The 25,338-nt window shown below is 50.4% G+C and overlaps 1 protein-coding gene and 1 pseudogene across 1 annotated transcript in view; one reads left to right on the forward strand and one right to left on the reverse strand.

Annotated features, from left to right (window-relative positions):
- Nucleotides 1-4,018: 4,018 nt before the first annotated feature.
- Efhd1 (EF-hand domain family member D1) overlaps nt 4,019-25,338 on the forward strand; it is a 47,093-nt gene continuing 25,773 nt past the window's right edge. Inside the window, exon 1 of the mRNA XM_050123182.1 lies at nt 4,019-4,499. Within this exon, the coding sequence (XP_049979139.1) occupies nt 4,195-4,499 (305 nt within the window). The 5' untranslated portion in view covers nt 4,019-4,194. The remainder of the gene's footprint in view (nt 4,500-25,338) is intronic.
- On the reverse strand, nt 11,846-12,174 carry LOC126489114 (40S ribosomal protein S26-like; annotated as a pseudogene).

The following is a 25,338-nucleotide window of genomic DNA, read 5'->3' on the forward strand; positions in this document are numbered from 1 at the left end:
AAAAAAAAAAAAGTAAAGTGATATAAATTAAAAACAAAACAAAACAAAAATGCCCTTTCTTTCTGTTGGATGACCTGACCATCAGTGTTGTATGCAGGTGGGCAGAAGTCACCTGGGAAAGCCTGGTTCGGAGGAGGAATGGAGGTCGGGAGAACTGAGCCACCCCAGGCTGCAGACTTGATCAACAGGGTTGAGGAAGGGCACGCACGTGGGGGCCGGAGAGAAGGGTTCTGGGAAGTGGGGTGGGACCCTCCTGCAGCCACGCCCAGGCTGTGGGAAGGGCTGGATCAGGTGAGGTACTAGAAAGGGCATTGCTGCCGGGCGGTGGTGGCGCACACCTTTAATCCCAGCACTCGGGAGGCAGAGGCAGGTGGATATCCGTGAGTTCGAGGCCAGCCTGGTCTACAAAAAAACCAAAAAGCTAAGGAGAAACCCTGTCTCAAAAAAAAAAAAAAAGCCACAGACAGCTGACAGGTAGTCCAGGTCTGCCCTAGGCTGTGTCTTTAGTATATCCTTGTGGTCCCTTGGTCCCTAGGCTCTGAGGGTGACCAGAACCTTAGAGATCAAAAGAGGGTTGCATCTCTGGGAGTTGGAACCTGCTGACCTGCCCTGAGAAGCCTGGGGCATCAGGACCCCTAAACTTTTGTCTCCACATTTGAATGTGGAGTTTCCAGAGGATTCTGCTGCTGTTGTGTCAGCTCTGGACCTCAGGGACTGTGCCAGGAACATCACAGGTGCAAGTTTGGCTAGCAGGCAGTGACAGGATGCAAGTGTGAGGAACAGTGTGCTGGCAACGAGGGGGAGAATTTGATGCCAACCACCTCCAACTGACTGGTGCTGTGAGCCCACAGCTCAGTTGGGTCCCCTCACTTCCGGCTGCTCACTACTTAAATGTCACCTCGAAGGTGCCCGAGAATGCTTTCCTGGACCCTTTGTTTATTTATTTTAACTTATTTTTATTATTTAAGAGTGTGTATAACTGTAACTTGCAGTGTGTGTGTGTGTGTGTGGAGGGGTACCTGAAGAGACCAGAAGGTGTCAGATTCCCTGGAACTGGAGTTACACCATGAGGGTGCTGGACACTCAACTGTGATCCTCTGCAAGAGCAGCCACTGCTCCGGCTCCCTCTTCTCTCTTAGTGTACAGTATATGTTGTGAAGTAGATTCGGGAAGAGGTTTCTCCACAGAACTCTGCCCAGAGTGTAGATGTGTGAGCAGAATAAATGTTGTCTAAGGCCCCTGAGTTTGAGGATGGTTTGTTACAGCAATGTAATTAGATCAGAAGCCTGGGGTCTAAACAGCTTTACATGGTGCAGGCCGGTGCTCTTGAGGTGGGGGTAGGAAGATGAGGAGTTCAAGGCTATCCTTGGCTACATAGAAGGTTGAGACTAACTTGGGCTCCATGAGACCTTGTCTAAAAACAAAAGAGAAAGAAAAAGAAACAAACAATTAAGAAACAAAATTATTTGATTTTTTTCCCCTATGAAATGGATAAATTTCTCAGCCACTCCAGAAGACTATTAGCAAAATAAATGAGATCATGGATGATACAGTCAAGATGCTTCCAACTGTCCTAAGCAAAAACATCAACACTCCCTATATTTCTTCATGGTCAACATTACGTTTCCAGTTCTCTTTCTTCAGATTCATTTTTTATCTATATGTGTGTGTCTGCATGTATGTGTGCAAGTATGTATAGCTGTCCACAAAAGCCAGAAGAGGGTATTGGATCCCCTGGAACTGGAGTTAAAGGTGGGTATGAGTGCTGAGAACGGGACCAGAGACCTCAGGAAGAGCAGCTAGTGTTCTTAATCATGAAACTGTCTTTCTAGCCTTGACTAGCAGCTTTTTGGTCATGGTGTTCACACTTTGATCCCAGTACTCAGGAAGCAGAGGCAGACAGCCTTCTGTGAGTTTGAAGCCAGCCTGGTCTACATAGTGAGTTATAGGACAACCGGAACTACACAGTGAGACCTTGCGTGCTTGCCATGGTGGACATGTGGGAGGATCAGAGGACAACCTTGTAGAGTCCAAGGTGAGTCCTAGAGATGGAATTCAGGTTCTCAGGCTTCGCAGCAAGCACCCCATCTTGCACAGGAGCTCCTTGAGCAGGGAGTTAACAACAACAAAAGAGCTTCAGGAACTCCCTGAAACGGACTGGATTCTCTAGGCCACTCCCTGCCAGAGTCAACAGAGCCTAGCTGCAAAGAAGACTCTCCTAGGAGCCAAGCTGCAAAGAGGAGTCTGAGACCAGCTGGGCTGCCATGTGGGGAGGACACTCTCCAACCTGCTGAGCTGCCTGCAGGCTATTTGGTGCCCTTCGGGTTTCCCAGGTTTTGTGAGCTGTCACTCATGCTGGGGTGAACCTTGGTGATGCAGTTGTCTTTAAGTCACTTCTGCTCCTGAAATTAACCCCTCACCAATAGCCCTGTAAGTAAGCCCAAAAAAACTTGGTTTACTAAGTTGGACTTTGGAGGTATTTGGTTGGTGGCGGATTCCCTATCTGGGGTGAGTAGACAAGTATGTTTTGTCTCCCCAGGAAAAGTTTTAGCACATAACAAACCTTTACCTACTAAGCCCATTGTGCTGGACCCCCCAATAACATTTTAAACACACACACTCACCCAGGTTCTCTTTCATGCCAAGAATAAAGGTCTGCTACTGAGCTGCACCTCTCATGGTAACCCCAATAACTGTTTTTATTTTGATTTGGTTTGGTTTTTGAGGCAGAGGGTCTTAACTGTGTAAGTATAGTGCCTCAACCTTCCAAGTGCTGGAATCACAGGCATGAGTAGCCATGCCCAGGAAAAGTACCTTTATTTTAATGACTTATTTTCTTGAATGGAATTAAAAAAAAAACACATATTTTTACTTTGTGTTTGTGAGCTTAGAAATTGAACTCCAGCCCTCCTTCACGTTAAACACTGGGACTCTGCCATTGAGCCATACCTCCCTCCAGTAAAATTTTTTGCTTTGTTTTGAAACAGAGGGTCTTGCTATGAACCCCAGGCTGGCTTCTGGCCCTGGAATTCTCTTGTCTGAGCCTCCTGAGTGCTGGATTATAGGCGTGTACCCCCCCACACCCAGCTGATCTAATTACAATTTCATCAGAGCAGATGTAGGCTCTGAACAACCACCCCCTCCCCCAGGTCCCGAAGATGCGCAAGCTACCAGTCGTTCATCCCTTTCTGAGGAGCGCTGGGCTCATCGCAGACACATCCCAGTCATCAGAACACAAGGGTCGGAGCAGAGCTGGTCCCCCGTGCAACCACTACCGTGTTTACAAGCTGTTTCTCCATGCTTGGCTGACGTAACCCCAACCCTCACCATTCTTCCTTAGGGAAAATGACGGCTCTGCTTGCTTGTTTTAAAAGTTGCCTTATTTATTTTCAAGCCTTTTCTTTCCTCCGCAGTGGTGGCCCTTACATTTTTTAAAAAAAGGTTTTTTGTTTTTGTTTTTCAAAGCCATAAAACCAAGATACTTGCTGCATTGATCTCACTTTCCAGGAATCAGGAGGGTTTTTTTTTTCTCAATTTGTTTATTATTTTGTTTAGTATTTTTAATTTTTGTGGAAACATTTCAGTGCTACTTGAGAAGCGGCCCCGCACTGCCTGGGGCAGCTCCTCCTCCAGGGCCTCAGCATGATAACTGCCCCCTACCCACGTGGGGGCACGGAGGTATCTTCAGGCGCGCCCAGTTCTCCCGCCGCCCAGACCACGAGCACCCTGGCTGGAGCGCTTCTGGAAGGGAATGTAACTAACTGCCTGACCGGTTGCCAAATTTAACTCCCTAGTCTTTGCTACCGGTCCCCTGGGAACCACGAGGTCCCTCAGTTCCCCGAGGGTGGATTCTGGAGGCAAGATCAGTTGATTTTAGGGTCCATGCCTGGACTGAGGGACGGGTCAGCCTCCAGTCCCCAGCCTCAGGGAGGATTAGGCAGACGCGACCCCTAGGACTCACAGACACCCGCTTGTCCCCTATCAAACAGGCAACTCTGCTGCTCCCGCGCCGCCTTAAAGCCGCAGCTCCGCCCTGCCCGCCCCGCCCATCCGCGGTTCTACCCAACCGCCGGGTCCCGAGCGACACCACCGAGCGTCACAAAGCCACGAGCCGGCAAAGATCGCGCAGCCCGCAGCCGTCGGCGTCGAGGTGCCGGATCGCGCGACCCAGCTCCACCACCACCACCCGTCACCATGTCCAGCGAGGAGCTGGCTCGCAAGCTGCAGCGCCGGTTGAGACTAGAGGGGTTAACAGAGACCGATCAGGGTACCCCCCACGCTACACCCTGCGCTGCCCCAGCAGGGAACCAGGAGCCCGAACTGCCTGTCCGGGCACCCGTGGCCAACGCGGATTCTGAGCTGAGCGCCAAGCTGAGCCGCAGGCTCGACATCCACCAGGGCAAAGTGCGGTCCCGCCGCAGCAAGGTCTTCAACCCCTACACCGAGTTCCCGGAGTTCAGCCGTCGCCTCCTCAAGGATCTGGAGAGCATGTTTAAAACGTGAGCGCTAGCTTTGCGCCCCCGAGGAACGGGAGGCCTGGGACAGGGTGAGGGGCAGACACGCCGCGAGTGGGACGGTGCGGGGAGGAGACACACGGGTCCAGGAGGTGCACTGAGCATCTATCTGGTCCAGTGCAGCCAGATCGTGCGCACAGGAGTCGATTGCGCCCCATTAGGGACTTAGCCAGGCTAGGGATCTGAGAGGAGCTCTCTTGCTCAGGCAGAGCTCAGAAGTTCCCACTAAAGTCCACTCTCTGGAATCCCCTGCTCCCTCCACTCACCCCCGCCCCCCACACGCACACACAGGTCCAGAGATTTGCTCTGAGCAACTTCTAGGAAGCGAGCCCGGGGCGCACCTCACCTGCCAGCCTAACTTTATCCCTCAGGGAGAAATTAGCTAGATTGGCCTATTATCTTTTAAAACAAAGGTGAAAGTTAATCCTTGTCTTGCGCACCGGATCTGAGGGATGAACCCAAGGCTCGGAACTTGGTTGATTTCCACTCGGGAAGAGACCGGGAGCCACCTGAGGGAGTCGCCTAGTCGGTTATCCCTTTCAGCTGGTTGGGTTGCAGAGGCCGCTGGCTCAGATCTGGTTCTTGCTACCGGTCACTAGGATGGTGGCTGCTGGCGTCCGGATCACCCGTCAGAAGAGGAGAGAATACAGAGACCCAATGGGTGTCCTGTCATTTGAGAGGTCTCTTCTCTGGCCTCATTTCCCTACCTGAAGAGGGAGGCAGTAAAGACCCTTGCCCGCCCCCACCCCCCGCCGTATTTAGGTTTGTTTTCTTTCCCAACATTTGGATTTGGGAAGCAGAGGCTAACCATGGCTGCATAGTAACACCTTGTCTCAAAAAAAAAAAAAAATCCCATTTATTTATTTATTTTCGAGATAGGGTTTGCCTGCCTCTGTCTTCCGATCGCTGGGATTAAAGGCCTGCGCCACTACCGCCCCGGCACATTTATTTATTTGCTGTGAGTGTGTATGCGTGAGGAAGTACCATGGCACACTCGGGAGGTCAGAGGACAACTTGTTCTCCCCCTCCACCATACAGGTGGTCAGAGCTGGTAGCAAGTGTCTTTACCGGCTGAGCCATCTCGCCGGCCCCGCCTTTGCCTTTTAAGTCCACACAGTAGTCTGTACACCGAAAATGCCTCACCAAGCTATTAATATGATTTCCAGAATTGGGTTGAGACCGAGAAAAAAAAGGCTGGGGGAGCGAAGGCCGCTGGCCAGGTCATGCTTGGGCGTCTTTAAGAGCGCTTGGAATGTGTTTGCCCTCCGCAAGGAGGCTCTATTTAAAGGTCGAGCACCGCCTCGCTCCCGCCGGAGGTCTGCAGAGCCCGCACCTGCAATACTCGCCTCTGACACCTCGATATCTCAGTCCCTGGATCCCAGCCACTGTTTTTTGGGTTCAGTTTGGGCAATCCAGGAAGGTGGAGTTGGAACTATAAAGAATGAGACTCGAGCGTAGGTGGTAAAGCCCGGGGACACACAGTATCTTGACAAGAGACCCCAGTGATTTACTTTGGGTTTTACATTGCCTGGGAAGGACTGCTCTAGCCTGGATGCTCACCGGCGTGGCCATCCCTCCAGTCCCGGCAGGTTCACTTCACCTCCATCTGTGGTCTCTCTGTTTCTCCGAGGGCTTCATTTGTTTTTACTGGGAAACTGCTCTTTGGAAGATTAAGTTAGTTTAGTCGACGGCCTAAGAAGAGTCAAGTCCACCCAGTCGGGAGGTCTCTGGGGCCGGCAATGTTAGCGCTGGCAAACACCAGGCACTGGCCCACCATCCAGCTAAGGGAGGGCAGTGTGTGAACTGGTGTTCCAGCAGAACCAGCGGCGCAATAGTGCAGGGTATTTCTGCAGACCTTTGCCGACCACTTTTTGTCAGACCTTTTGTTACTTGCAATAAAATTTAGCATGAACTAAGGGGAGTTATCCGGCTCCTACAGCAAAGCCAGGACAGGCTTCAGGTGTGGCTGGATCGGGGAGACTCGGGTCCTGTTTCATTGGTCTTTCCTCCCCACCCCCTCTCTCTCCCTTTCTAGGATTTTGAGTTAGGGTCTTATGTGAGACTGGCTAGGTCCTGGTCCTCAGTGATCTCCTCCCACCCCCTCTAGAGGGCCTCACTTTGTAGTCCAGGCTTCCAGCTGTTGAGGTTACTTGCTTACAAGTTCAGCACATTTCTTGTTTTCTAAAGCCACCCCCCACACACACACCTTATTTTTTCTTTTCTGTCATTATTCCCAGGTGGCTCCTTCCATTGGCAGAAGTATGGCCACAGCTGCTCTAGAAAAATCTGTGAGAAAGAGTAGTCACAGCAGCCTTTCTGTGCCCTTCTTAAGTGTGTGTGTGTGTGTGTGTGTGTGTGAGAGAGAGAGAGAGAGAGAGAGAGAGAGAGAGAGAGAGAGAGGGAGAGAGAGAGAGAGGGAGAGAGAGAGAGGAAAGACTTTACTATTGTTTATTATTGGCTCTTAACCAGGTGCTGTGCTCTGGGTGAATTCCTTGCTCTCGCTCTCATTGGCTAGAACTGAGCCTCGTGCCTTCCCCTCAGCTCTGCCTACCTCAGGCTCCCCATGTCTAACGGGTTGTTGAGTTCAGACCTTCTAAATGTTCATGAGACTCAGTAATAGAAGTCACTGTCCCCAACTGAGACCGTTTTCCCACAGGTGCTTCTGCTGAGTTTTCTATATCTTGAGGCAGCAGGAACACCATCTTTTCTCCCCCACAGTCAGGCTCCCCCAGGCTGGGAGATTTGCTGTCTAGACTCTCCTAATAAACTCTGGGTTTAGCTCTTATCTGACCTGCTTGTCCCAGGGAGACATGAAGCCCAAACTAGCAGTGAGTGAAGACATTTTCTGAACGGTTCAGAGGTGCCTGTGGTCAGATCTGCCCAGCTGACCTCCCTTCTTGTCAACTGCTTTCTTCCACCTCGAGCTGCCTCAGAGTGGCCAGCTGGCTCTTGGTCCTTGGTACATTCCATCAACTGGTGTTTGTATACACATACAGGTGTGTGTCTGTGCTCTGCCCCGACCTTACCCAGGCAAGGGCGGGGCCCTGAGTCCTTTCCAAGCCCCTGGGGCTCTGTGATTTGTAGATCTGCTCTGGCCTGGCCCTGTCACCTGTCCCGTAGGTTTGTTAGTGTTCCTTTTCCTCTGCCTACCATTCTGCAAAACTTAATTTATTAAGAAGGGTTTTTACTGTATAACCAGGCTATCCTGGAACTCACGGCATTGCTCCTGCCTCAGCTTTCCGAGTGTTGAGATATGTGTGCTGTGTGGGCTCTGTATTATTATTATTTTCTTTTCTCGGAGACAGGATTTCACATATCTTAGGCTAGCCCTGAACTCACCATGTAGCCAAGTTGAACTTTGAAGTTCTGATCCTCCTACCTCTAGCTCTCAAGTGTCGGGACTACAGACTTGTACCACCCTATCCATTCACACAGTACTGGGGATCAAACCCAGGGCTTTGTGTATGCCAGGCGAGCACTTCACCAACTAAACCACACCCCTGTCCTTCTGCACGATTTTTTTAAAAGAAAATATAAAACTGCCCAGGTCCTCCTGAACACCCACGTGCCCTCTAAGCCCCACACTTTGGTCATAGTGTGCTGTGTTGACTGTTAGCTCTGGGTCAGACAAGGAACCCTGCAGAAGGCCTGGGGCTCCTTCAACCCAGACTCCTAGAGAGCAGTGCATTCGAATCAACTCCGTCTTCCTGACCCTGAGAGCCTGGTTGTCTGGGGCAAGTTCAGGTTCCCCTTACCACCCCTCACTGGCCCCAAACATTGTACTAAACAAACAAGCAAACATGTCTTCTATTGGACGGCTTTCTACCTCTCCCTCCTGGCTGACCAACCACTCTGGGAGGTCTCAAGGAGCATGGCTGCAAGCAGGACTTCTGAGGTTCAAACCTGGCCCTATCTCTGCTCCCCAGGGGAGTTCCTCTGGGCAGCCAGCTTGAGTGCTCTTTGTGTTTGGGGTCCCCTTTTGCCAGCTGGGGCTGTCCTGTGGTGTGTGGGGAGCAGTTCACTGATGCTTTTTGGAAACACTTCCTGGGCTGGTTTCAGCCACTGACTTTCAATTATGATGATGATGATGATGATGATGATGATGGCTTTTGGTAGTGTATCACTCTGTATCCCAGGCTAGGCTTGAACTGAAAGCAACCCTCCTGCCTCAGGCTGAGTGCTGGGATTATGGAAATGAGCTAACACAGCTGGCTGTACTCACAGAGTGTTAGATGATTACATGGCTGCCATTTTGTCCCCATGGAAATTTGCACTGCTCTTGTTTAACGAGACACGCTTCCCCTACTCAAAAGTGACTGACTCTCAGGGGCTTTTGCTTGGTGGTTTGTCCTTCCTCTTCTCGTCATTAGTGGCAGGGTCTCACTAAGTGGACCACAGGTCCGTAGCACCACACTCAGAGGCAGCCTGCTCTTTGAGCTGTGTTGTGGTCTGGTCCTTCTGGGGTAGTAGGCAGATCTCTGGCTCAGTGTCCCGCTTCCCTGAGGCTTCCAGAACTCAGTACTCAGTTCCATATCCTGGGTGGCTGAAGACAGGTGCACTTTATTCTCTGGGAGCTGAAAGTCTGCAGTGCAGGTGGGTGTTGGCCATACCCTGCCTGCTCTGCCAGCTCCAGGCAGGCAGAATCTTTCTACTTCCTGTCTGTGTGTGTCTGTCTCTGTTCCTGTCATTTGCGCGCTCTGTGTATGTGTGTGTGTGTGTGTGTGTGTGTGTGTGTGTGTGTGTGTGTGTGTGTGGTCTGTCTGTCTGTCTGTCTTCACAGGGCTTCACCATTGTAAGGTTCTGGATGGACATGATGTGGGGGAAAGAGGGTTCAATTAACAAAGGAAAGTGAGTGAGACAAGCCATGCAGTCCTCAGAACGGATGGACCTGAGATTCAGGAAGGTGGGAATCAGCCCCCTCCCCGTGCTCCCCGTAGACTAGCCCTCTCAGAAGCCAGTCTCTTGTGGAAAAGCGATCCAGTGGAGCCCAGCCACATCTGTGCGGAGAGCGCTCTGGCTTCAGTCGGGCTTGCCAGAATTTCACTTTGCAGTAGTTTCTAGATGCGAATTCTGATGTCGCCCTCTCTCCCTGGGCCCCTTGCAGGGTGTAACCTGATTAGACCTACGCACACAAAGCGCACACAAAGCGTACCCACTCATTGTCAGGAGGCAAGGCTGGAGAGATTCACCCAGGCACAGGAAAAATATCCTTTGGTCTTTTATATTTGATTTTCCTATTTTAAATGGCTTGGCGTAGGGGTTCCTTATATTTTTCAAAGCTTTCGAAGCGGGGAGGGGGCGGGAAGGAGGGGTTCCCAGCTGGGGAGCTTGCTGGGTTCTTGGAGTAGGTGTCAAGTGTCCTGAGTTCTAAATGGAGTGCTGGAGAAGAAAGACAACTTTCTAATGAGTGTGGGGAGCCAGAGGCGTAGGCAGCCTGGCCAGAGAGCTATTGCCTCTCTGTTTCCAAGCGTGTAAGTGTGTCACTGGATAGCTGGAGCCGGAATAGTGGCCTGGTTTTAAAGGAAGGGTGAGAAGGGCCCAGAAGAAACTAACCCTATAGTGTATGTACATGGCTGAAACGCGATCGCAGCTGGCTGTGCCATCGAGGTCAGGCAGGAAGAGGCCCCTGGCGAAGGGAGGGACCGGGGACAGCCACTCCACTCACAGGCGGGACCCAAGCGCAGCAGCTTCCCGCACAGCTGTGGAGCTGTGGCACCTCTTCAGCACAGTGGTGAGAGCTTGTGTTTCAACTCCCCAAAGAGAGGGCGGGAAGGGGAATGCTAGCCGATAGGAACGTTGCTGTTTTATTAAGAATCTGAAATGCTGATGTCACAATGCTCTGCCAAGGCCACATTCCCCTTTGACCACCGACTACTGAAAGCGTGGGCTTCCCTCCCCCTCTCCACTTTTCCTCCCTCCTTAGTCTGCCCAGGAGGAGGAAGAAAGGAGTGTGGAGTGTGGGGATTGGATTTTCTTTCTCTCTTGGTTTTGGTTCTGGGACTAGAACTCAAGGCTTGTGCGTGTCAAGCGTATCCTCTGACCATGGAGCCACACTCTTAACTCTTCTAGACAGGCTGAGAATTTTGCATACAAGTGAGGCGTATCCTCTTAAGGCAGATAGAGGGAGGTGCCCACATTTAGGCTTCTTAAGCTTCAGTGTGAATTGGTTCTTACCATAGGGCAGATGGCAGCCAAGGCATGGCTCATTGGTAGAATGTTCACTTGTCAGCATACTTGAGGCTCTGGGTTCCATCCCCAGTGCAAGCAAACACAGACACACACACACAGACACACACACACACACAAAGACACGCACACACGATAGGAAGAGTAGAATGGAGAAAAACAAATGGAAGCTAAGGGCTTTTCTGACCCCTGGACCATAGCCCTCGCCAGTAGTAACCACCACCACCACCACCCCCACCCCCACCCCACCCCCGGATTTGAAGTGTTCTCACCTGCACTGGGTTTGTATAGTTAACCATCTTGACTTGAGGGAGAGGCAAGAGAACCCAGGACTGGCCCGAATCCCTGGGAAGTAGCTCTGGGCTGGTCCTCTGAGAGTCTTGGTCTCTAGCAGAAAGATGCATGAATGTTCCTCTCCTCCCAGTCCCTTGCTTCCCACCTCACTCTCTCTCTCCGAGTCTCCTCTGCATCACATCGTATGGGAAGTTGAAGGATGCTACCTTAAAACAGAGTGATGAAAATGGTTTTTAAGCCTAAAAGATTCCTATGATAGGGAAAAAATAGCTGGACACGGTCACTGCTGTGTCCCCTCTACAGCCCCTTGTCATCTCAAAGGCTAGTGCTGAACCCTGGGTCTATCCAGGCCAGTGACTACCCAGGCAAAGGCGATATTATAATGGGTTTTGCCAAGCTGGAGCTAGCTACCCTTTCCTATGGCCTGCAGTGGGGGTTCTGTTAGTGAGGAAAGAGAAGTGGCCCCAACTGTGTCTCTCTGGGTCTCTTTTGTGAGATAATGCACCATGATTCTTGTATGCCTATTTTTTATGTGTGTGTTTCTTTTTTTAATTAATTTATTATTTCATGTGCATGTGTGTATTGCCTACATGTATGTCTTTGTGAAGATATCATATCATGTGAAACTGGAGTCACAGGCAGCAATGAGCTGCCATATAGGTGCTGGGAACTGAACCCGGATCCTCTGAAAGAGCAGGCAGTGCTTTAACCGCTAAGCCAACTCTCCAGCCCTATGTGTGTGTATGTGTGCATGTGTTTCTGTTTGTTTATTTATTTGGGTTTTTTTTTTAAGTATAAGTCCCATTTTATTTTTCCAAGGTGTTTTCTTCTGTCTCTATGAAGCCACCTCTTTACATGGGCTTTGGTGGAGGTTGTGGTGCAGGATCTGCAGGTCTAAATCATGGTGGGGGTGTTCGGTCCTTCCGAGCTTCTTGAGATCGTTTCCTGACCACCTCGCTATGACCAGCACAGCTCACACAGTGATGCACATAACGTTTGGGGAGCACATAGGCGTCGAAGACATGTCCCTGACGGCAGTGGCCTCTACAAAGTTCCGGATGACGAACTTCTCAACGGCCTTGTCCTTGGGCACGCACCGGGCACAGTTAGTGCAGCGAACTGGCTGCACATGGCCATGGCCCTTTTTGGCACGACCGTTGTTTCTCCTTTTTTTGGTCATCTTGGAGCCAAGTCCCAAAAGAGCTTATTTTGGTTTTTTTGAGAGAGGTTTTCTCTGTGTAACCCTTGCTGTCCTGGAACTCACTCTGTAGACCAGGCTGGCATCGAACTCACAGAAATCCACCTGCCTCTGCCTCCTGGGTGCTAGGATTAGAGACCACCACTGCCTGGCCCCTACCTGTGTTTTTATCTACCTGTGGGGTTTTGGATGGCAGGTATGGAGGCCAACAGTGGGGCATGGAGAATCCTATCATGAAGGAGGGGTGGCTCTTAGAGTCCTTTCTCCTGGGACACTCTTTTCTGTCTCTGCAATCCGCATCTATCCCCATTGTTTTCTTCTTGCCTATGGGTATGGGCTACTATATGGGGCTGTGTGGGATGTTATGTCCGCTGTCTTCCCAACCTTCTCTCAGGTAACCCTCCACTGCACCCCTCACTGCACCGCTCTGAGTCTGAAGGGCCCAGCTAGACATGCTCATCCGCTCCTGCCTGCCTTCTGTTCTTGAGAACTGCTTACCATTGCTCCCCTCCTCCCTTTTCCCCCTCCCCCCCCAGCCTCCTTTGTGTTCTCTACCAAGTGTGTCTTGGGGAGTCAAGCCTCTGACTTCCTCCCCTCGGAAAACCAGGCGTGTGTGGCATCAACTTGCATTCATGGGCCTTGTCCCTTTAGTAGTGGCCTGTGGTTTTGTTGCTAAGGTCCCTAACCCTTGACTTAGAGGCTTTTGTGTAGGCAGTTGTTTGTTTGTTTGTTTTGTTTTTTGTTTTTTTTTTTTTTTGGATTTTCAAGACAGGGTTTTTGGTGCCTGTCCTGGTAGCTCTTGTAGACCAGGCTAGCCTCGAACTCACAGAGATCCGCCGGCCTCTGCCTCCCAAGTACTGGGATTAAAGGCATGCACCACCGCCGCCCCGCCCCAGGCTTGTGTAGGCAGTTGTATGTGTGTATCTGTCTGTTGGTCGGTGGATCTGTGAGTATCTTGTTTTGACGGTGCTGGGGATAGAGCCCAGAGCCGCGTGCATGCTAGGCATGTGTTTTCCCACTGAGCTACACTCAGCCCTGGCCTATTTGATTTATTTATTAAACAGAGCATCATTGTTGTATGTGCGATGCACATGTGTAGAGGTCAGAAGACAACTCTGCGGAGTCTGTTTTCTCCTTTCACTTTTATGTGGGTCCCGGGGATCGAATTCAGGTCTTTAGTTCAGGTCTCTGGGCTCGCATGGCAAGTACTCTACCTGCTGAGGCACCTCTCTGCCTCCCTTGTTTGTTTCAGCCTGACATCCCTTGCTTCTGAAAGAAGACCAGTTCTTTGGCTCAGAGCTAGGCCTGGTTTGCTGGTGATCACAGCAGACCTCCTTCCTAGGCTAAGCAGGACCTTGGAGACAGGGTGGGGACTGGGTGGAGACCCAATAGAGGGGCAGGGGGCTCCTCATAGCTGTGCTAGGGTCTGATTCCAACCTAGTGACCCTCATTGCTGGTGGGTGTGGTGGCTGTCTAGTCTCCCTCTCCAAGGCCCTTGGTAGGTCACAGACCCACCCTCGGTCTACTGCCAACTTGGACTAGGATTGCAGGAAGCAGAGGAATAATGTTTAGGACTTACAGGCCGTTGTGTGCTGGTCTTTCCACCCCTTCCTGGTGGTAAAACACCCAGAGAACCTACCCAAACCCCCCTCTCGTCTCTCCCTTCCCTCCTCCCTGCCACAATACTTACTGAATACCCATTGTGCTTTGGGAGAGCTCTTGCCAAAAATAGCTCACTGCTGACAGCCCTAGTTCTTTGGCCATGGGGACCTGCTGAGTTCAGTCATGGCCTTGGGGAAGCTGGCCCTGGATCCTGCCCAGTTTGATCTTGGCAGTGACTTTCTTTGCCCCTCCCTAAGTGCTTCAGACGCCCCTGCACAGGGTAGCCAGTGAAACTGAGCAGTGCCCCCCCCTGCAGCGGTGTTCTGTGGAGTCACACAGAGTGCCTACTGTATACAGGCTCAGTTTTTAGCCATGCACACACAGGAGCTCGATCCTGCCTTTCTGTGCTCTGCATTGGGGGCCAGCAGCATGCTCATGGTACAGCAAGGCAGTGAAGCCACAGAGCAGCCAGACGACAGGCCCCGGCACTCTGGTCTTCTGTGTCAAGAGTCTTCTTCATTAATGTCCCTTCTACCCCAAGCCCTAGGCTCTAAGTCGCAGCCACCCTTGACACGGATCACTGCACTTCTTGCCTCTGCAGCCTGCCTGAACTCCAGGTCCCACTGGATCCCCCTCCCCCACCTCATGTCACACTGGGCCTCATCCTTCTATCTTGTACATTGTAGCCATAGGGACCTTGCCTGAGCCCAGATCTCATTACTCACCCCTTTTTCAAAAGCCCTTGTGGATTAGAGGTGCATAGAACTTTCCTGAAAAAAAGCTAGACTCCTCATTGCTGCCCCTTAAGGCCCACCTCTCCCTTCTCTCACTGGTCCTTCCAGTCTGTCTCTGCCACGCCCTCCAGTCAGTTTCCAGCAGGTGATGCTTAGGTCTCTCAGTTACTGTCTCTTGTGTGGTTCCCTCCTCCCCCTGGGAAATCAGCCGTGTGTGCGTGCGCACGTGTGTGTGTGTGTGTGTGTGTGTGTGTGTGTGTGTGTGTGTGTGTGTTTTGACGCAGGATTTCTCTCTATAGCTCTGGCTGTCCTAGAACTCACTCTGTAGACCAGGCTGGCCTCGAACTCAGAGAGCCTCCTGCCTCTGACTCCCCAGAGCTGAGATTAAAGGTATGCGCCACCACACCCTGCCTAGAGCCAGATGTTTTATTTTTTTAATTTTTTTTCGAGACAGGGTTTCTCTGTGGCTTTGGAACCTGTCCTGGAACTAGCTCTGTAGACCAGGCTGGTCTCGAACTCACAGAGATCCACCTGCCTCTGCCTCCCAAGTGCTGGGATTAAAGGTGTGCGCCACCATTGCCCGTCAGAGCCAAATGTTTTAAAAGAAAAAAAAAAATTAAAGGCAGGATTTCATTCATTTCAGGCTGGCTTCAGACTTGGCATATAGCCAAGGGTGACCTTGAATTTCTGATACTCCTGTCTCTACCTCCAAGTGGAGGCGCTGGGATTTTATAGATGTATGCCACCATGCCGTCAGTCCCTAGCGCCACAGGGATGGCAGGATGACTAAGCACTCTACCAACTCAACTGCTTCTCTAGTCAAGGATTCTTTACAGTTGAGGGTGACCGACATTTCTCTGTGGTCTTGCTGGCCATCTCGGGGGCATGGACCTCCTACAGCGATTCTGGGCTCAGTCAAGCTGCAGTTGCGTGAAGGGCTTGTACACTGCCAGGCAGTGACTCAGGCCTGTGGTAGGGCCTTGCAACTCCCTGGAGCAGAGAGCCACTGACCTGCTCAAGCACAAGCCTGTAAGTGAGATGTGGAAAAAGGTAAATGACCACTTCTCAGGTTGTGCCCAAGATCGCGTGACCACAGAGTGTACAGTTGGGGCCCTAATTAGGTCACTGCTTCTAGCCGGGTGCTCTAGACACTGAAGGCTGCTGGGTTTAAGGTGGTGCCAGCCTAGAAGAGGGCACAGGAAGGAGTCTTGTTGGTGGGGGAGAAGTAGGGGCAGAGATGGATAGCTGAGAACAGAAGGATGACAGCCTGTGTGTACTCTCTGCATATTGGAGTCATAAGTCAGGCCTCACCTTACACTAAAGCCGGGGCGTTGCCTTTGGCTGTCTCCAAGCCCCCGCCCCAAACTGGCTGCAGGACTAGGCTTCACTTAGTGCCTCCCCCAGACCCTTTACTTCCTGAATTTCCTGACCTGGGAATCAGCAGGGGTGAGTGCTGCCTGACCAGCTCATTAGGATCATGGAAAGCCTTTAGTGTTTCGGGGCATTGTCCCCATAGTCCCCAGCAGGACCGGTTCCAGGGGCACCTCTATCCTGGGGCCCAGCCCCTCAGAACTTTTCAAGGCTGCAGCATGGCATGCTCCTTTGGCCAACTTGGTTGGAAGACTCCCTCCAAGTGTGGTGGACAGGCCTGTGAGCCCAGCTCTTCCGAGGTGGAAGAAACTCTCAAGTTCAAAGTCCACTTGCACTGCAAATTGAGGTCAAGACCAGCTCGAGATGTAGCTCAGTGATGGAGTATTGTTTAGCATGAGAGGCCCTGAGCTCAACCACTGGTAACCAACCAAAAGAGAAAAATCATCCCGGGACTTCCCCCGTCCCCTCTCTCTCTCACACACTGTTAGGCCAGCTCCAGACCTGCATCCCACAGGCCACTAGAGCCTCTGCCTTCTCCATCTGCTCATTTCCCTCTCCTTTCTGAATGAACCACCTCCAAATTTTCTCACTCTGTTCCCTGTCCCAAATCACAGGCCAGCCTGCCTGTGCCAACTCAGACCCAGCAAAACCCAGACCCCTTTCGAAAAGCACCCTGGGATCATGAAGTAATAGCTGATCCTTAACCAGGTGAGTTCTTTTCTGTGTACTGTTTGCAGCTGAGAACTTATTTGCCTGCAATCCTTTTTAAAAGACTTTTGTTATTTTTAATTATGTGTGTACGTTGCAGGGGGAGGGCAAGGTTTACACGTGAGGGCAAGTACCCTCTGAGTCCAGGAAAGGGAGTCAGGACATTTGGGGCTGGAGTTGATGAAACATTTGATATGGGTCCTGAAAACCAAACTCAGGTTCTTCGGAAGAGAAGACCTCTTAACTGCTGAGTCTTGATTCCAGCCCCTCTCCTGGGAATGTTGGCAACATCTGGAGAAACATAGGGTTTGGATGACCAGAGAAACAAGCCCATGAAGTGCCTGGGCTTTGATCTGGTGATTCTAGGAACCTGTGCCTTCCATTGAGGCTGAATTGTCCCCGGTCACACTTGCATTGTTGGCGTCCCAGGGCTGTTCCCTAGGCACCTCCTTGGCAGGTTCTTGGCATCTTATGAGAGGCAGTTCGTGTGGTTAACTTGTTTGGTCATTATCATGCCCCTTTAGGGTGGCCTTGGAGGCCGCCAAACCTTGTTTCCACATAATATACCTGGCATCAGTGGGAGCATTCACACAGAAGGTTCCCGTACTTTGTTAACTTCTTTCTCCTGGGCTGGTTCCACTCCCTGTTAGCAGCTTTCTTTGGCAGGTATCCCATGGCTCTGGCATTTCCAACATCTTGAGGTCTTCAAAGTAGTCACAACTTCATGCAAGGGCCCTTCCAGTCCTCCTTTCAGAACACCACTGACACATGCCTGACCTCAGTGCCTTTCCTTAGTCCTAGAGGAAGATTCTATAACCCCTTTCTTCTACTCTTGACTCAGAACCAGAACCATATGGCCGAAGCTGCCAAGTTCTGCTGTTTACTGGGGCTGGAACATGGTCCCCTCATTCAGTTACATCTTCATCAGCTTTCTGTCTCTCGCTGCCTAAGCTTGGTTGTCCTGAGACTTGCTCTGTGCACCAAGATGGCCTCAAACTCAGATCACCAGCCTCTGCCTCCCAGTGCTGGGATTGAAGGTGTGCCCCACCACACCTGGCTCTAAGCTTTTCTTCAGTTCCTTTTCCCCCCAGTTGGAAACAGCAGTGTGGGCTCTTGCCCTGAGGTCACCACTCCCCTTATTCCATTTCATCTGTTTATCTCCTCGAACAGAAGATTTAGCTCCATTCCACTTTCTGGTGGAATGCACTTTTCCTTGCTTAGCTTGCTCCTTTTCATTATATATCTTCATTAGAGTTTACCATTAATACCCACACAACAGAGTCTATACTAGACTGTTTTGAAATTTCTTCTGCCAATGAAATTAATCCAAAATTCTTTGCTTTAGCCTCAGGCAGACTCTTAGGACAAAGGCAAAAGGCATCTGTTTCACCAAATATCACAAGAACAATCTCTAGGCAACATACTAAAATTCTATTCTGAAACCTCTTGAGTGAGCACCACCATAGTTCAAATAACTCTAAGCAGCACTGTCTTCTATGCTCCTATTAGTGTGGCCCATTAAGCAGTGCTTAAAGCATTATAACACTTTCCAAACCCAAATACCAAAGTCCAAATTCCTTCAAACACATAGTCAGCCCATCACAGCAATACCCCACTCCTGGTACCAACTTCTGTCTTAGTTAAGGTTTCTTATTGCTGTGAAAAGACACCGTGACCATGGCAACTCCTATAAAGAAAACATTCAATTGGAGTAGCTCGCTTACAGTTTCAGAGGTTCAGTCCAGTGTCACCATGATGGAAAGCATGGCAGCGTGCAGGCAGACATGGTGCTGGAGCTGTGAGTCCTACATCTTGACCAGAAGGCAGGAGGAAGTCAACTGACTGTCACCCTGAGGGAAGCTTGAGCAAAAGAGACCTCAAAGCCACCCCCATGGTGATAAAACTTCCTCCAACAAGGCCACACCTCCTAATGGTGCCACTCTCGTTGGGGGACATTTTCTTTCAAACCACCACAACTGGTGTTCTACAGCTTTCAAAAAAAAATGTTCATCTTTTACCAGAAAAGGAAGAGAATTTTCCCTAAGGTCCCTAGGCACTGGCTGTGTAAGAGCAGGTTAATTGGGAGTTCAAACTTGCCTTGTGCTACTCCACATGCGGATCCACCTCCCCAACTCTTCCATCCTTGGCTAAGGCTGCCATATACTCACCAGTTGGGTGGTGCCCTCCAAAAATCTATTCTGTGTTGGTACCCAGAGGAGAGGTTTTCCCGAGACAGGCGCCAGATGTTGGCCCTTACTTCAACCTCACTGTGCTCTTGATACCCTGATGACGTCAGCGCTTTCAGAATGTCTTGTGTGAGCTGTTCTGCTTCTCCCTTTCCAGATTATTCTGGCACCCCAAAACCATTTAGCAGCAGAAGTCCCCTTGCTGGGCTCTGCGCCTTTGCCCCCTCTGTTGGCTCCTGTGCAGCAGACGTCCCCTTGATGGGCTCTGCATCTTTGCCCCTCTGTTGGCTCCTGTGCAGCAGGTGACTCTGCACTGCCACCTCACAGTGCAGCACTTGCATTGTGCCTGCAACCCTTCTGGGACTGTCTTTGTGCTTCCTCCTGCCTCAGAGGCCCCAGCACACGTGAGCCTAGAGATGAGGGAGTGAACAAACGGGAGCTCAAGAAAGCCAGGAGCTGTGGGACAGAAGTGGTCGTGAGCAGGCTAGACATCAGGGGTGTTGTGTTAACTCTGTCTTTGCGTTCGCCTGCCGCGAGCCGGAGTGAGCACTCTGACTGTGGGAGCTGTGATAACCCACTGAAAATCTGGTTTCCCAGCCTGCTGCAATTGGGAAGATAGGAAGGACAGGCGCTATGATTGCTAGGGAGGACTTCAGGGAACTGGGTAAAGGGACTCCAGGTCTGTGACCCCAGGAAGTCCCCGAGGCTGATCTAGACAGGTACAGTTGGGGCCATCAGATTGGGCCTCTGAGTGGCCACCTGCTGGGGGTGGAATCTTAAGTGCCCTTCCCTAACTTAAAAGTGCCTGGGGTCCCACAGGAGCTGTTGACAGCTGGCTCTTATCCAGCTGGACTGGGATGAACAATGATTCTGACAATCCCACAATGTCCTTGTTCTGTGCCCCCAGCTCTGGTCCTTTGAAAAGACCTACGTTTCCAACAAAACAAAGCCTTGCTGCCACTTGCAGGTGTACAAGCCTGGGAGCTGCATGCACCCAAAGATAGCTATGACCCACCCAAAATCATAAAACTAGTTAAAACAGATCTTTTTTCTCTTTCTTTCTTTCTTTCTTTCTTTCTTTCTTTCTTTCTTTCTTTCTTTCTTTCTTTCTTTCTTTCTGGGAGGCAATTATTTTTGTAACTCAATTGTGAGCTTCTCAAGCATAACTTTGTAGATGACATTGTGTTACAGTGTCAAAGGATTGTCCTGGCTGAGGCACAGGCTCCACCTACCTCCAGGCACCACCATCTTCCTGAGAAAGCCCTGAGGGGTCCCTGGGGAGTTTCTGATGGCAGAGCTTCTGCACAAAGGTTACCCGGTTTCTTTCTTCATTAATGGCAGGATTATTCTGGTGAGGTGAAAGCCAAGAAAGCCCAGGGGCTTTTTGTGTGCGATGCAAACAAAAGAAATGAGCAATTCATGGGGGGAGGGGGGCGGGCAGGCGTCCAAAATTGGTTGTTCTTGTCCCCCTCACTGCTATTTTTTTAATAGCTAGGCCAGGTTGAGTGGGGACTACTGTGGCCAGGGGCTTAACCTGCCTCTCCTCACATAGCCTTCATTGTTGCCCAATCAGGAAAGAGTGGGGAACATTTCCCAGTGGAGCTGGGACCCTGGCCTTGTCCCCAGTGGGCTGGCTCAGAGAGTCTCTTCTGACCCAGAACGGGGAGGCAAGTGGTGGGTTACATTTTCCTCTAACATCAAAGATGGTGAAGACTGGGACCAGGTTGATTCTGGTAGATCTTTGGGGTAGAAGCCTGGGAGCCATAAACTTGTCTGTGGGCTATGACTTGTCTGTGGGGAGCGACTCATAGTGTCTGCTGAGGATTAGCTCCTTTGACAATGTCACAGAGCAGGTCAAATCTCTCCCACGTACCTAGCAGGATGGGGCCTGTGCCCAGGTCTTCAGAGCCACCAGGAGGGCCATTGGCACTAGAATTCTCCCAGTTAAATCCCGCAGAACCTGAAGAGGGAAGGGACAGAGAAAATGGGAAACATCATATATCTAGATGGAAGCCTCTGGAAACGGTGGAAGAAGGGCTTAGGGCTGCGCTACTTTTCTCCTCTTTTTCCTCCTCCTCTTTAATTTTGTTAGGATTTATTTTCTTTTACATTTGAGTGTTTTGCCTGCATGCATATGTGTGGATGCCAGAAGAAGGCATCAGATCCCCCGGAACTGGAGTTACAGTTGGTGACATATGAATTACCATGTGGGTGCTGGGACCTCAACCTTTGTCCTCTTGGAGAGCAACCAGCGCTCCTAACCACTGAACCCCAGCCCTGAGGCCTGCGCTGGTTCTTTGCTGGGTGAATCAGGTGAACATTTTCTGAGATGCTCAGCCGGTGAGACCATTCCTCTGGATGTTCGTAACGATAATGCTGTCTTGACCGGAAGTAAACTCTGTTGCCTGTGCTCTGTGTTTGGGTGCCACGCTGTGGGGTCAAACTCAGAATCCACTCATGCCTAGACCTTACAGTTACAGCTTTTAGCTTTTCTGCTGCTCTTCAGATGTAAACTGCAAAAGACGTAATTTATCTAAAGCAGGATCTTTTTGGGACCATGAGCATGCCTTGTGCTTGTCTAATCTCTTGCAAGTTGAGGGCTTCATAGTTTAAAAGAGGTTACTGGTGGGTCTTGCCTTCCCTGCTACTATAGAAAGCCTATGATCTGTCCCCTGAGGGCCTGGAGAGATGGCTCAGTGGTTAAGAGAGCGAGCTACTCTTCCAGAGGACCCGGGTTCTATTCTTAGCTGCTCCGTGATGGCCAACAACTAACTCTAACTTCAGCTCCAGGGGATCCAGTGCCATATTCTGACCTCAGGCACTGCGCACCTGGTGCATAGATAGACAAGTAGTCAAAACACCAATACACATTTAAAAAAAAAAAAAAAACTGCTTGAGAATCCCGTTAAAACTTGGCATGAGCTAGTGAGTTGGCTCACCTGGGAGAGGCACTTAGCCACCAAGCCAGACAACTTTAGTTTTATCCCAGAGAAAGGAGATAGCCAACTCCAGCAAGCTGCCCTATGATCTCTATCCAATGCCATGAATGTAATAACAAATACATACGTAAGTTATTCATGACAGCTTAGACCTTTGGGAGGCTAGACAATTTGAGGCTAGCCTAGGCTAGACAGAAAGACTTTTAGATAAAAGAGAGAGAAAGAGGAGAGGAGGAGAGAGAAAAGAGGAGGGATGGAGAGAATGCACCAGCTGAATTTAGATAAAAACACCTGGCTGTTTTTATCATCCATTGAGAGAAGCCACTAATTGCCTCCCTCAGTGAGGTAAGGCCCCCAGTAAGCTCTTAATTAACAGGGAGGGCAGGCAGCTATTATTAAGTTGTTGCAGGATCGACCCAAAGACCAAAAGGCTGACACTGAGACAACATACGCACCACAGAGCAGTTGAGTTACTGTCTTAAGTCCTCTTTTTCCCCCTTCTTTTGTACCACTGCTGCGTAAATCAGTTCCCGCTTGTGGGGGCAGGTGGAATGGGAAAATGAAAGCAGGCCTATGAAGTTCTGCTCTTGCCTGTCTTGCAAGCCGAAGCCCTGAAGGAAGTGACTGCTCTTGGGAAGGCTTTTGTAAAAGGTCACTTTGAAGGCAAAACCACGTGTCTGATTTTAAACCCCAGCTCCAAGGGGGAGCCAGATGTCACTGATGTGGTCACTTTATAGTCCTGCCAGGACTTCAGTGGATGGCACTCGGTGATGCTTCTAGCAGGAATAAAAGGAAGCAGCCTGACTGAGCACCAGGGCGGGGCTGAGGGGATGGGAAGCTGGTTGGGGCCTCTTTTCTTACCTGCTCTCTGGACCTCAGAGGTGTCCCTTCACATCTAATGTGCTTTCCAGTGTCAGTCAGGTGGCCTCCCTCAGCTTGGCTCTTTTTTCCCACCTGGGATTACAGCTTCTGGTGGGTTTCTGCTTCCCAGTAAATGCTTTTCAAAGGCCCTGAACTCTGATCTCAGCCCCTCTTACCCTGTTTTAGAGTTTATTGTCATTTTGATTTTGAGATGGGGTCTCTATGTGGTTCAGTCTGGTTTCAAACTCTTGGTGTAGCCTCAGCCTTGTTTCTCTGCCCCCCGCCCCCAACTATTGGGATTGTGGGCTTGCATCCCTGTGCCCTGCTTTCTTTATTTAGAATATTGAGGGGAGGAGGCCTAGAAAGATGGCTCAGTAGTTAGAGCAATGACTGATCTAGAGGACCCAGATTGGGTTCCCAGTACCCACAAGGAGGCTAACAACTGTCTGGAACTCAGGTCCCAGGGGATCTAATACCCTCTTCTGGCCTCTGCTGTGACTAGACACAATGTGGTATACATACATGCAACGCAGGCAAAAGACCCATAATTATTTTTAAAACTATTGAAAAGCAATTTGGAGGCTGAGAAGATGGGGTGGTTAGTGGTTGGTTAGTCACACAAATGCGAGGACCTAAATTCAGAACTCCAGAACCCACATAAAGTTGGACACAAATAGCTTGTCTGTATCCCCAAGGCTTCCTACTGTGAGCTAGGAGGCAGAGACCCAGGTGAGTCTCTGGGAACTCTGTCAACAGTGATGAAGTTAGTAACTCTGCCTCAGGAAGGTAAAGGCTAACCCGTCATATGTGTCTTCTAACATACACATCACACATACAGACATGTATGCGCATGCACATGCAAATATAAAAGAAATTGGAATTGTGTTAAGCCAAGCTAAGTGCTTACTGGGTCCATTCTGAACTCTGTGAGCTTTCTGTTAGACCTGGAAGGTGTTTCAGACCTCGGGTCTGTTAGGAGGTTTTCCAGGTCAGAATCCCAGAGGGGACTCGAGGATTGCCTTCCTGAACCAGTCTCTTGTGTCTAGAGGGGAGCCCCTGCTCAGACTGGCCTCATTGGCAGCGCTCTTCAGTGAGCATGGGGAAGGCTCCCTTCCCTCCGGTGTAGCTGAAGACAAGTCTTTGCCTTGTTTGTTGACCTTTGCTTATCACCCCCATCCTTACACTTAATCCTTTCAGTCGATGATCCCCCTCCTCTGTTGGGACAGCATTGGAACCCTCTGTTGATGCCTGGGCTGATTGTGTCTTGATCGCACAACCCTCCATGGCTCCAGTCTTCTTTGTAAATGTTGGAATGGGCGGTGTGAACAGAGGACAGAGGACATTGTTCTGCAGCTCAGCACCGCAGTTACCTTAGTAGGCCCTAACTAGGCCACTCCCCTGCCTTTTTGGTGTACTATTGGGAATGGAACCTAAGGTTTGGTGCAAGCAAAGCAAGTGCCTTGCCACTGAACCACAACCCCAGTCCCAAGGCCAACCCTTGAATACAGTATTGCCACCTTCTCCCATGGAAAATTCCCAGACGTGGAAGATTGTGAGCTTGGGGTCAGCCTGTGTGATCTGGTTCCCTTTTATAAGTTTTGGACACATAACCTCATAGGAATGGGGTTCTGGAAAGTTCCACATTGTAGAAACCTGTTGACTTTGACCAGGACTCTTGTAACAGGGACACCCCGTTCTAGCCTGTTTGTAAGAGCTTAGCTTTGCAGGGTCAGTTCTCAGTGGTTCCCAGAAAGCTCCTCTCTGCATCTGAAGCCATCTCCTGTCACCACGGGGCTCATGAGTTCATCTGTGCCTGCTTGCAAAAGATCATCCCAAACTGGGCTTATAGACAGCATTCCCACTACCTCCATGAGGTCCCAGTGATAAACTAAAGTTTAACATGACTAGCCAATGGGTTTTTTAGGGTTACTTACAGAGCGTGGGTGAGGGCTTCTGGGCAGAAGTGTGGGTGACCCACTTGGGAGGTCTGCAGCCAGCATGGATGATGACTTCCACATGGCTGTGTAGATGGATCCCTGTCCCCACCTGTGTGTTATAGCCCCTCTCGATTCCCCAGGCTGGCAGAATGACAATATACAACTGGATGTTCCAGTGAGGTCCTGTGTCTTAGTGTTTCATTGCTGTGAAGAGACACCATGACCACACCAACTCTTAAAAAGGAAAGAATTTCAGTGGGGCTGGCTTATATAGTTCAGAGATTTAGTCCATTGTCATTGTGATGGGAAACACGGCGCATGCAGGCAGACATTGTACTGGAGAGGTAGGTAAGAGTTCTACATCTGGATCAACAGGCAGCAGGAAGAGAGGAAGACACTGGGTCTGGGTTGAGCATTTGAAACTCCAAAGCCCACCCACAGTGACATTCTTCCTCCAGCATGGCCACACCTACTCCAGCAAGGCTGCACCTCCTAACTTCTGCCAAGTAGTACAATTTCCTAATGACCAAACATTCAAGTCTATGAGCCTATGGGGGCTATTCCTCCTTAAACCACCATATCTCATAACCCTCCCACCCCTTTTCTATGAGGGAATAGTCCACAGGCCCAGCTGGGATGATATTTCGCAAGCAGGCACAGGTCTACTCATGAACATGGCAGCAGTTTGGCTCAGAGGCCAGTCCTGTCCTGTATAACAGATACATTGAAATTTAACCTCCCCTCAACTTTTTAAAAAATGGTGCTTGGGGGCCGGGCGGTGGTGGCGCATGCCTTTAATCCCAGCACT

The sequence above is a fragment of the Alexandromys fortis genome, unplaced genomic scaffold, assembly GCF_014885135.2.
Source record: "Alexandromys fortis isolate MF-2015 unplaced genomic scaffold, M_Fortis_MF-2015_v1.1 scaffold_213, whole genome shotgun sequence".
Lineage (NCBI taxonomy): Eukaryota > Metazoa > Chordata > Mammalia > Rodentia > Cricetidae > Alexandromys > Alexandromys fortis.